The sequence below is a fragment of the Aedes albopictus genome, chromosome 1 (assembly GCF_035046485.1).
Source record: "Aedes albopictus strain Foshan chromosome 1, AalbF5, whole genome shotgun sequence".
Taxonomy (NCBI): domain Eukaryota; kingdom Metazoa; phylum Arthropoda; class Insecta; order Diptera; family Culicidae; genus Aedes; species Aedes albopictus.
The window spans coordinates 80,231,701-80,244,379 of record NC_085136.1 but is presented as its reverse complement, the minus strand read 5'-3'; the positions used below and the strand labels follow the sequence as shown (position 1 = coordinate 80,244,379).

Sequence of the window (12,679 nt, the reverse complement as noted above, 5' to 3'; positions counted from 1 at the left end):
CAAGCTTCACAGAGAGTAAGAATCAAGCATATCAAATGAATTCCAACAACTGTTCGACCAATATTGGTCAATGGATGTATTTTATATTGGCAAAAGAGCGAACTGAGAACAATCCAATTAATGACCATGCCTGAAGCGTTCTCTTCAACGGAAGCGCTCGAAGTTTACGTTGCTCCACTACACATTCATCTTAAACAAGAAGTTTTTTGTTTTTTGCATTTATCGCCTCATGAGTTTTTCACCAGGAAATCAGGGATTGTCAGGATTTTTCCCAGGAGTTTTTCATTGGAATTTCTCCAGAAATTCTCAAGAAATTCTCTTAAGAATTTCTTCAAGGGTTTCTGTAAAAATTCCTTCAAAAGATGCAATTCTAGGAGATTTTTTTTTCGGAAAGATTCGGATTTTTTTTTAATTTCTCTAGGGTTTTCCTTAAGAAATTCCGATTTTCATTCCAAAAGCTTTTTCAGAAATTATTGACTGAATTTCTCCATATGTACCGTCAGGTATTGCTTCATTAATTCAGGGATTTTCTCAGGTATTTGTTTGGAAATTCCTTTAACAAATTCTCAAAAGATTCTTTGAAAATTCCTCCAAAAGTTCTTTAATATTCCTCCAGGTATTGCTTCGGATTTATCAAGACCTTCATTTGGGGATTCTCTCAGAAATTTTTTTGCAAAGAGATTCTCAACAACTTCTGCAGAAATTGCTGCAGAAATCTATCCCTTAACATTTTTAATGGAACTTTTCAAGTTTTTCACTATGAATATTTGAAAAGGGTTCTTCAATTCTTACCCGAGCAGAAGGGCATACCTTACAAATCCCATGCGAAGAGCAATACCTAAAATTGTTATTGCTGCGTTATTGTACGGAATGTTATGAGAACATCACAATAACAGTAGGAGGTATTTGAGCAGAGTTTGGTATTGATGTAGTATTTGTAAGTTTCGCAGTGGAAATAAGCGAAGAACAAGATTTGCTATTATATCATGAAGTCATCGGACATATGAAACATTTAATAACTAGAAATGTTATTAGTTTGTTATTCAATAACTTTGGAATAACAAATACAGCAATTGAAATTTTAGGTATGCATTCATTATTGAAATAACAAGACTTGTTATTTTCTAGGTGTTATTTATACAAAATTGTGGTATTCGTTTTCGTTATTTTGCCTCTTATTACCACCTAATTAAGGGCATATCAAGGTATGGTAGTATTTAAGATAAATACCTTGATGTGTTATTCACTTGTTATTTTCTTCTGCTCGGGTACAGGTATTATTTCAAAGAATCCTTCAAACATTTGTCAAGATTACTTTTATTGTTTCTGCAAGATTTCCTTCAGAAATTTCTTCAGAAAGTAGATTAGGGATTTTTGTGTACAAATCCCTTCAGAAATTGTTTAAGAAATTCTTTCACAGATATTTCCAGAAGTTTTTTTTAAGAATTCCTTCAGAAAATCCTCCAAGAATCCCTCAGAAATGTATTGAAGGATTTCTTCAAGAATTTCTCTGGTACCATTGGGGGCATCCATTTACTACGCCACGTGAAAAATGGGAATTTTCAACCCCCTTCCCCCATTAGTACGTGTTTTTCTATACTTAATTCAGACATTTTTATTTGAAGGTCCCTTTAGAATTTCCTCTACAAATTATTCCAGGAATCCCTCCAGAAGTTTCTCAAGCACTTTTTCTTTGAAACTACTTGCACAGTTCCTCCTTGAGTCCCTAATGATTTTTGTTTACAGAGAATGAAGGTGTTTCTTCATATATTCTCCTAGGTATTACTCTCGGCATTCAAGCAGAAATCGCTCTCAAGATAATCGCTTCAAAACTTGCTTCAGCATTTTTTCCGCGAATTCCTTAAAAAGATTTCAAGAATTTCTTCTAGAAGTTTCGAAAGCTATCTTAAGAGTTTTTAAGGGATTTCTTGAGAATATCCTCCAAGAATTTATTAGGGTTCTAAAATTAAAGACGAATTCTCGCTTTCATTGAATAGTACGATCAAGTACTGTATTCTAATTGGAATTGTATGTTACTCAAACTAGAAAAACGAAGGAATGATGAGAAAATTCGGAAAAAGTAAAATGATGAATAGTTCTAGTTTAACATTTGAGGTCGACCTTGACGTGATGGAACTCGACATTTCCGTTCTGGGGTTTCAAAATATTCCTATCTGACATACACAGCGAAAAAAATCACTAAAAGTATGTGTTATAAGCTAGAGGCGGGACAAAACATTTAAAGTTTAAATATTATTTACTGGTTTTCGGCTACGCAATTATGTATTGTGTATTTTCAACCACGGCCAATAAAAACGTCAAAAAATGAGTAAACATCCACTTTTGGATAATATTTTTTGGTTTAAATCATGAAACTAGGTAGGGCTTTAGGAGCCCATTCTATAGTAATGTTGTGGAATTTACAGAAGAACTTCTGAAAATCCCTGGAGAAATATTTAAACAAATTATGTAGGGATCTCTAAAAACATCCCAGCACATATTTGTAATGGAGCCGCATGAATAATTTCTAAAAAAAAAAACATTATAGGAATTTCTGCATACTTCACTGAAGGAATTTCTCAAAGATTTTTTTGAGAAACTTTGGCAGGAACTTCCGAAAAAATCCCTGTAGGGTTTATGATGATTTTTTTAGAATTATGCCTAAAAGAAGCTTCTTGGAAGAAGTTTAGAAATCATCCCGTGCAGAAATTTATGAATAAATGCCTAAAATTTTGAAGAAGTCCTGGAGATAAAAATAATCTCCTCGAAGCAATCCCAGCGGGAATTTCAGAAAGGAACCTTGAGATCAGCTATCATTCTTTGACCGTATGAGTACACTTCGGTGAAACCTCTCACATTTGAACGCAAGGATTTTTGGTTGTGCAGAAATGCATCGGGAACCTCTTAAAGGAACCTAAGTGAGAATGTCTCAGAACTTTCTGGAGAGTTTTCTCGGTTAAACAGGAATTCACAGGAAAATTCCCGGAAAAATTCTTAAATAAAATTCTTGGAAGATATTCTGAAAGTATTGTTTGTGTTAACACTCTGTCTGATTTATGCTTTAGTTGTCATTCGTATCAGCTATTATTATAACAGTTGGCAATATCATGGCTACCAAGGGCTACCAAACTACTCGACGGTGAGATGACCGCAGAATGAGTGAGAAAGATAGGGAGGTACTGAACGGCAGCATTAATTGGCGCGTGGAGTAACTAAATCATATAGGTGCTCCGGGTTTAAACTTCTAGAGATATCCTAGAATCATCATTCTCTGTACGTCCACCAACTCGCTAAGATCAACCGCCATCTAGTCAAATTTTTAATGTGTAGTAATTAGTTCAATAAATGTATAGTCTGTAGTGTTAATAAAAGTGTTATGCAAAGTGTAATAAATGTAGTTACCCAAGTAACACACATGTTATATATAAGTTACGACAGCGCAAGTTTTGGTTGTATAGAAGTTTTTTTTACGTTATTTCAACACAATGTTAGAATTACGTAAAATAAACTTCTATACAACCAAAACTTGCGCTGTCGTAACTCTAATATAACATGTGTGTTGCTTGGGTAGTGTCAGTAAAATAAAGTGTATTTGGAGTGTGAAACGTGTTCTTATTGCACTGGCACCCTGGAACAAACCCATCTATCTACCGGAACACTTATGTAACAAACGGGACACTGCAGACTCCCGGAATCATTGGAAAACCTAGACGATCACAGGAATCTCTGGTGGAACACTCGGTAAAGGTCACAACAAGTATTCTTGGATAAACCTGTGGACGAAGCTTTGTTGAAAAAATTGAATACCTGGAGAAACGAATAGTTAAGCGTCTGCAAAAAATCTTAGAAAAAAACACTCTTGAGATATTACCTAGGACATATTTTTGAATAGATTTCTGAAGGAATCGGTGAATGAATTATTGAAATTATCCTCCGAAGAAAAAATTAAAAAAAAACTTCTGGAGGATATCAAAAGGGAATCGCTGTTTAAAGTCTTGCAGGAATTCCTGCTTAAATCACTGAAAGCAATAATACAAGAATCTTTAGAGGACTTAACTCCGAACTCTGAACGCTGGAAAAAAATCGATTATATGAAGAATTTCTGAAGCATTTTCTAATAAAATTTCAGAAGGAACCCGTATAAATCTACCTAAAAGAAAAAAAAAGGAATATCTGAAGGAAGCCATGGAGAAGTTTCTGAAAAAAATCCTGGAAGAACCTCTGAAAAAATAGCCGGAGGAGTTTCTGTAGCAAACCTTGATAGATTTAAAACCGAATTCCTGGAATAAGTGGCTATATTTTGGAAGAAATACATAGAAGTTTTCTTTGGACTTGGAATCCTTGGACAAATTTATGGAGGAACACAGCTAGTAGCGTTCGGAAATCTTTACCGAAATCTCAACTGCTTAGCGTTCGGTAATACATTTTTACGGAAATTCCGTTAAAAATGCCAAAACTTCGGTAAAGTGTTATCATTTATCGGTCAAACTCTAACGAAGATCGGTAAATGTTGTCAGCTTTATCGAATTTTCCGGTTAAAAACTTAACGGTTGAGATTTCGGTAAAATGTTTCAGATTTTCTTAAGGAATCGCAGAAAACATTTCTGAAGGAAACCGTGAATTTTCTGAAAGAATTGTTGCTAAAAAAACCATGGGGGACTTTTTTTTTTTCAATAAAACCTATAAAAGATTTTAAGGAAATATTTGGAGAAAGTTTTGAAGGATCCTCTAACGAAAATTTCGGTGGAAATTCTAAAGAAAATTCTGAAGCAATGCATGGAGAACATTCTGAAGAACTTTAAAAAGATATTCATCGGAAGAAATCCCTGGAGGATTTCCTAAACAGTTTTATTGTGCAATATCAATAGGATTCCAGGGAAAGTTCTTTTAAAAGATAATATTTAATTTTTGGAGTAAACTCTAGAAAACTTAGGAGAAATTTTCTAACGAAAGCTATGAATTATGGAAGAATTCCTGAAGGATCTCTCAGAAAAATCTCTGAAAGCATGGTTGAATTTCATAATAATTTTATGGAAAATTTTCTGAAACAATGAAGGAATTTCTGAAGATATGAGAAACAAAAGGAAACTCCGGATACAATTCTGAATAAAACTTTGATAGATTTTTTACAGAGCCTGATACATTTTTCGAGCACTGAAGTGTCCGAATTTTCATAAGAAGTTCGTGGGGTAATCCTTAAATAAATGTTTGAGAAGTCCCGTGACGAATTTCGGAAAGGAGAATTTCCGAAGGACGAATTTTCGAAAGAAATACATTTCTTTTATTTGTAGGGCTTTCTGAAGGAATCCCTGAAAGAAGTTCCGATAAAAAAAAAACAAACGCAAAACAAAAATTGGAAAAGTCACGAAGGTAACTTACTTTTTCTACATAGGGTCACAAAAAAATATTTATATTTTTTTTTAATATGACGTCCACTATTTCCTGGGCATTCTAATATATTCAAAATTTAGATTTAATTCTCAATGTATCGTTTTTTTTTCAATTTTCATATATTAACCAAAAAATGTTTTAGAAAATCTTCTACAAAAGTTTCTATTCGTATGAATTCTAATTCATTGCTTCATAGAACTTTTTTAGTTCCAATAATGGTTCTAACATATATTCAATTGAGAGTTTTTTGAAAATCATTCGAGAATTCTTCAAATAGTTTTTCAAAAATCAACTGAAAAAGGTTTTTTTCGGAAAATTTTACTAGGATTTCTACACAATTACCACCAAGAATTTATTCCCTCAGAATTTCCCGTAGATTTGTCCAAGAATGCTTGTTACGATTTCTTCCAGAATCCAGTATCTTCCAGAACATTTTTAAAAAATTCACCAAAGATCACTCTGAAAATCTTTCGTAAATTATCCCAAGAAGTTCTACAAATATATATGTGATAATTCCTGTAAGGATTCTCAAAAAAAATATCCAAGAATTCCTCCTGAGATTCTCGAGAGAAAATTTTCAGAAATTTCTCTAAGCTTTGCAAAAAGAAATGCCCAGAAGATGTTACCAGAAACTCCACAAAAGATTTGCTTTTAGAGTTCCTTCGATGCTTTCGATTGGAATTTATCAAGAAACTTCCCCAATGATTCATCCAGAAGTTTCTTTGAAAATTGCATCAGGATTTTCCCTAAGATACCTGAAAAAGTTTCTCAGTGGATTTTCCTGAAAATTTCCAAGGATTCCTTCATAAATTCACCCAGTTTCTTCTGAAATTTCACCAAGAGTTTTTCTAAAAAATCCTGAAAATTTACCGAATATATCCAATTCAATTACCCAAATTTATCTGAGCAGTTACCCAGAAATTCCTGAAAAAAACCAAAAAAAAAACAGATTCCTCCAAAATATCTTTCAAAAATTCCTGCAAGTGTTTTTCATAAATTCTTCAGGGAAATATTCCAAATCTTTCTCTTGTAACTTACCCAAGAATTCATCTAAAAAAACCTCTTTTAACCTTTCAGTACTCGCGCCAATTTTTGTAACGCGAGCAGTCGCGCGTTGTACTTTGTACAACACCCATTCATTCTGAAATATCAAAGGATCCTGATTATTTAGAGGAGGACTGTTTTTGGCAAAGTTGTTGTAAATTTCATGGGCTACTCGTTGCTGACAAAGTTGATTCGTAATACGTCCACTAGGCGGCGCTAGTGAGCAATATCATGTTATATCTTATATCTCAGCATCCTGATGTTTTAGATAGATGGTGTCTTCGGCAAAGTTGTTTGGTAAGTCAACGGCTTACAGATTATTGGCCTTTTAATTGAAAATTCCACCATTAGGCGGCGCTAGTGAGCAAATAAACTTTATATCCTATGTATCTCGGGAACCTGATAACTTAGAAAGATGGCGTCTTCGACAAAGTTGTTTGGTAGGTCAATTACTTACGGATGATTCGCAGTTTAATTTGAAATTTCATCACTTGGCGGCGCTAGTGAGCACGTAAATATTATATATTATGTATCTCTGGACCCTTATTACTTAGAAAGATAGTGTCTTCGGCAAAGATGTTTGGTATATCAAGGGCTTATAGATGAGTGACAGTTTGATTTCAAATGCCACCACTAGGAGGCACTAGTTAGCATGTAAATTTTTAATCTCATGTAGCTCAGGATCCCGATTAAAAAGGCACGGGACACCGTCTTCAGCCAGAAGCTGTACAGACTGAACAGAACTTAACACTAGACCATGGACACGACATACATTACATGCACCAGTGGATAGCATGGTGCGGTTACACGCTTGGTAACACTAACCGAACGGCCACAAGCTCCACTTTACTCAGAAAGATGGTGTCTTCGGCAAAGTTGTTTGGTAGATCAAAGACCAAATGGAGGAAAAGTTACCTCTCGTGCCGACCTCTACAAGATCGAAAACTTACAGATAGTTGTCCGTTTGAGATGGTGGTTTCGGCAAAGTTGTCAAATAGGTTAAGTGCATTTGGTTGATGGGTCGTTGAAATCAATATTTCGCCAGTAAGTGGTGCTAATGAGTATGCAAATTTTATATCTTATATATCTCCGAGTCTGATTACCTGGGAAGTTGATATCTTTGGCAAGGTTGGTTGGTAGATCAGGGCTTTAAGTTGATTGACCATTTGAATTATGCTTCTGCCACCAGAAGACGCTAGATGTAAATTTGCAAAAGCATGAACGTGTTATTATTCATTTAGAAAAAAATCAACGAGCTGTAAATTTTTATACTTCCGAAAGTTTTCAAAATTTGAAAATTACACAACTAGTTGATTATAATTTGTTTAAATTTGCACTTGATTGATTAATTTTACATGAAGTTAAAGCGCTTAGTAAAATATTCAATATCTGACCGTCGTATTTCAATATACTCTATCTTAAGGTTGTCAATGTCACGGGATAAATACATCCATCCTTTATCCATCAAACAACAATGTCGAAGACATCATCTTTCTAAATAATCATGATCTTGAGATATATGAGGTATAAAATGGGAATGCTCACTAGTGCCACCTGGATGTGAAATTGCACGTCATATTTGTCTTCATCAGTTGTGTTTGATCTACTAAACAACTTTTCAGAAGACACCATCTTCTTAAGTGAGGTCCTGAGACCCATGAGTTATAAAATTTGAATACCCACTAGCGCCACCTAGATGTGGAGTTTCAAATCATACGGCTCTCCATCGATCTACTGAACAACTTTGCTGAAGACATCTTCTTTCTAAGTAATCAGGATCTCGAGATATATAGGTTATAAATTTGAGTATTCACTTGCGCCACCTGGATGTGGAATTCCACATCATATTGCTGTGTGCATTCAAAATGCAAATATCAAATGCGGGGACACCAAATGCGGTAAGATTTTCTAACAAGTAACACGATGTCAGTGGGAGCTTTCGAATCCTAGGTTGGCGGTGATGTTGGCCATAGTTGCTACGTTGCCTTTGGTAACATGTGTTACCGCGTTTGAAGCGCATTTCGGCACTGTTTTCATCTTGAACGCACACAGCAATACTTGCCTTCATCAGTTAGTGTTTGATCTACTAAACAACTTTGCAGAAGACACCATCTTTCTAAGTAATCAGGGTCCTGAGATGTATGATTTATAAAATTTCAATGCCCACTAGCGCCACCTAGATGTGGAGTTTCAAACCAAACGGCTCTCCATCAGTTAGTGTTTAACCAACCAAACAACTTTGCCGAAGACACCATCTTTCTAAGTACTCAGGATCCTGAGTTATATGGGATATAAAAATTACATGCTCACTGGCGCCGCCTATCGGTTGAAATCTGAATTTCTCAGATCACCTCGCGAAGGCCCTTGATATCCCAAGTAACTTTGCCGAAGACACCATATTTCTAGGTCATTTAGATTTTGAAATACACTAATTCACTTTCAACTGTCTGTCTTATCTTAAATATAGTACGTTCTTCATATTGCGATTTTCAATTTTCCGCATTATAAGGAGTTATACTGTTTTCAAAAAAGGTCTTATAATATTCCAAATAAGATTCCTGTAGAATACATTTGGGGTTGACATCGATAGAAAAGATGGTTTCAAAGTAATAGACGATAATTCTCATGTGTTGTACAAAGTACAACAGCGCGATTAACGGAAGGTTAAAGGACTCTTTTACATTTTCATGAGAATTCGCCCAATTCATCCAAAAAACACACTATGAATTTCTCCGAAGAATACTCGGATTTTTTTTTTTTGAGAAGTCTTTAAGTATTCCCTTAAACAGGAATTCCTCGAAAAGTTGCTCCTTCAGAAGTTCATCAGTGGGTTCCTCTAGGAACGCTTCTGAGGATTTCTTCTAATTGTTTTGCGAGGATTCCTCCATTTTTCCGTTATATATTCCGCCTAAAACTCTTCCAATGACCTCTACGGCTATTTTTCTGAGGAATTTTCCAGAAATTCTTCCAAAGATTTCTCCGGATATTGTTCAGATTTGCCTTTTTAAAGTTCTCCAAGATGTTCACCTGAAATTTCTCCGACGACTCTAGAAATTCTTATGATTCCTCTAAAGATTCTGGAATTCCTAAGAGGACATCGCCAAAAATGTTCTAAGTTTTGCTCGAAGATTTTTTTAAGAGATCTTGAAAAAAATCTGGAAAAAACAGAAATTTCTTCGATAATTCCTCCAATATTTCTTCTGAAAATGTTCCTGTACGCATAATCCCAGGGATTAATAAAAAAAGACATAGAGGATTCCTTCAGCAAGTCCACTGAGATTTTTTCTAAGAATTCTGTCAAAGATACCAATCGCTCTAGGAATAAAAGCACCTACAGTGATTATTATCAAAGTAATACCTTAAAATTATTCAAAAGGAAGGCTTCCAAAAAGGAACATAGACGGATTCAGTGAACATTCCTTGAAAAATCCAAATTTGAAAAAAGATTTCTGAAAAAAGTCACCTTGAAGGAATCCGAAGCAATTCGTGATGTTTTCTGACCAAATTTCGTTAGTAGTTGGTAAAAGTTTTCCGAAAAAAAAATCGTGTAAAAATCTCTGGGGAATTTCCTAGAACTCTAGAAGCACATAAAACAAATTTTCGGCGGATTTAAAAAAAGGAATATCTTTAACCTTCCAGGACGCGCGCCATCAAGCAACCGAAACTGCACGATACGAAAAACGAGGTTTTTTGGCAGTGTTGTACTTTTTACAACAGCGCGCGCGCTGAAGGGTTAAGGAAATTTAACAGCTATTTCTAGGCATTCTAGTACCTTTGCAAAATAAAAAATCTGTTGAAAACTTCGAACATTATTTTGGTTTTCGGGGAATATTTTGTTAAATTTTAGAAATTACTGACTGAACAAAATCAGGGTTAAACTTTTGAGAAATTATTCTTTTACTTCTACACATCGCTTAATGGATCTTGCATAGACACTCAAGTGGTATAAGTTTGATAAATGGCAACTCCCAAATCGTGTCTTTCCTGCAATAGGTGCATTTGACCCCACTGCTCTCTTTCTCCCTCCCAATCGCACACACCCTGATTAGACAAACCGAAAAGGAAAGGTATCGCGTGTTCAGTCGTGAATATCGTCCACCGCGTTCCGCCGGTGATCGTCGTCTTCCTCATCCGGCACCATCAGATCGTCGTCGTCCACCAGTCCTCCCGGGCCCGATCCCACCTGGCCACCGCCGTCCTTGTCCGGTCCGGTGCCATTGTTGTTGATACTGTTACCACCGTTGATGGCATTATTGATGGCACTGCTGATGCTGGAGTTGTACACGGCCAGGGAGGACGAATGGTGATGATGGGACAGCATGCTGCCCAGGGCGTTTTCTCAGACGGTGTCCGTCACTCCGGCGTACTGACATGCGGACAGACCGGCCGAGTTAGATCTCGATACGGGCGACGGGGCCGAGTACGGACTCGAGAACCCGGAAGTGTGCTGTTTCGCCTTTAATCTCAGGGTGGCAATGCTGGAGGTCATCGCCGTGCAGGGTTCCGCCGTGGCCCGGTGGTGGTACATGCTGTACGGGTTCGTTGGCGTCGTGTACGGGCAGGGCGTCGGCGAAACCCCGGTCCCGCCGGTCGTTCCGCCCAAACTGGTCCCCATGCTGCCCGTCAGCATCGTGCCGGTGCCCATACCGGCCGCCACCGAAGACGCCGACGAGTTGAAGCAATTGATGGAATTCTGATGGTGATTCGTGGGCACTATCGATGTCCCCAGCGGATTGACCGTCCAGGGAAAGGTTTTGGCACCCAATGGGGATGGCACCTTTGCCCAGTTGTTGTACGAGTAGGACGAGTACAGGTCGGTGTCGGCGAACGGTTGCACAAACTGTGGCCCGAAGCCGTTCTTGAAGTCGGCCGCTGCTATCGCGTTCATCTGGTTCCGCTCCCGCTTGCGCCACTTGGCCCGCCGGTTCTTGAACCACACCTGAAACAGAAATGGAGAGAGAGGAAAATGGAAAATAATTACCCTCATTATCGTTGAAACGAAATACAGATACAGTCGGTTGCGGGGGACATAAGAACCCGGGGGGAAATCGACGCCATTAATCTTCATTTTTCTCGGCCATCTTTCTGCCGTCTTTCCGATGCCGATTGCGAACCCGCTATTCAACGCCCTACATAGCCACTATGGACTACAAACCCATATTCCTTTACAGAATGTGTAGACATAGAAGTGAATTTCATGGTTTTGGGTGTATCGACATCTCAACTTAGACAAAGCTTGTTTCTTGGATTGGTGTTTTAATCGCACAATCCTAGTTTCTGTCCCACAGTGCCCACCATTTCCTGCGTGGTGGTGGCATGGGTGCAATTACGCGGCTCGTTGACTGCGCGTTCGTCGTCGTCATCGAGTGGGATGAATCCACAGAAGGAAGAAGGATGGGCACTGCGACGGCGATGCGATGGACGACGATGGGGTAGGTAGTAATGGATCGATGCGATGGATGGAATGGAACTGGTGCGCGTCGCCTCGTGGAGTTTCATTGAACCGTGGCCGGGAGACATTCAATTTTCGGTGAATGTACCGCGACGCAGCGTATTGTCGCCGTCGCCGCCGCCGTACACGAGATGGTGGATGATGAGCAATGCTACTACCTAGAAATGTTTGTTGAAGGGGATGTACGATTTATGTTCATGGGGGACGGCGGTGACTGCTGTATTTCTCGGGGTAAATGAAACAGTTGGATTTGTTTTTGGAAGTGGAATGGAGTATGTTTGGATTCAAAATGAAGGAGAAGAATCATAGTTGCTTGAATGGAATCATGGCAAGAAATTCTAAGATTTTATAGAAAATTATCAAAGTTATCGACTAAGTAAAGATGATTGGGCAAGTCAGGGCCCAGAATGTACATAACCAACACATATCTTATTCGGAACGTCTAATTGAGAAGTCCGAGTGCCAGGGAAGGACTCTAAGCTCAACTGTCACTATGGTCCTCCGGAAAGTAGGGGGTTGGTGTCAGACCCTACGAGCCTTTACGGCTGGCCATTGTAGCGGAAAATCAGCAACAGAATAATACGAGCCGAGACCAACGGCAAAGACTTCAACGAACAAAAAGGACTTGCGATTGGAAACTCGGTACGTGGAACTGTTGATCTCCCAATTTCATTGAGTGCACCCGCATACCTCGCCAACTCACCAATCTACTGAAGGACCGCGGGCTCGGCATCGAGGCCGAATGTTTAGATGAGATCATACCTCCTACCAGAGCTACGACAACACTCGCGA

At 38.0% G+C, this 12,679-nt stretch overlaps 1 protein-coding gene across 1 annotated transcript in view; it reads right to left on the bottom strand.

The window, feature by feature from the left end:
* Window positions 1–3,514: 3,514 nt before the first annotated feature.
* The window catches only part of LOC109421987 (pituitary homeobox homolog Ptx1), a 208,281-nt gene continuing 199,116 nt past the window's right edge, over window positions 3,515–12,679 (bottom strand). Inside the window, exon 5 of the mRNA XM_029855051.2 lies at window positions 3,515–11,374. Within this exon, the coding sequence (XP_029710911.1) occupies window positions 10,775–11,374 (600 nt within the window). The 3' untranslated portion in view covers window positions 3,515–10,774. The remainder of the gene's footprint in view (window positions 11,375–12,679) is intronic.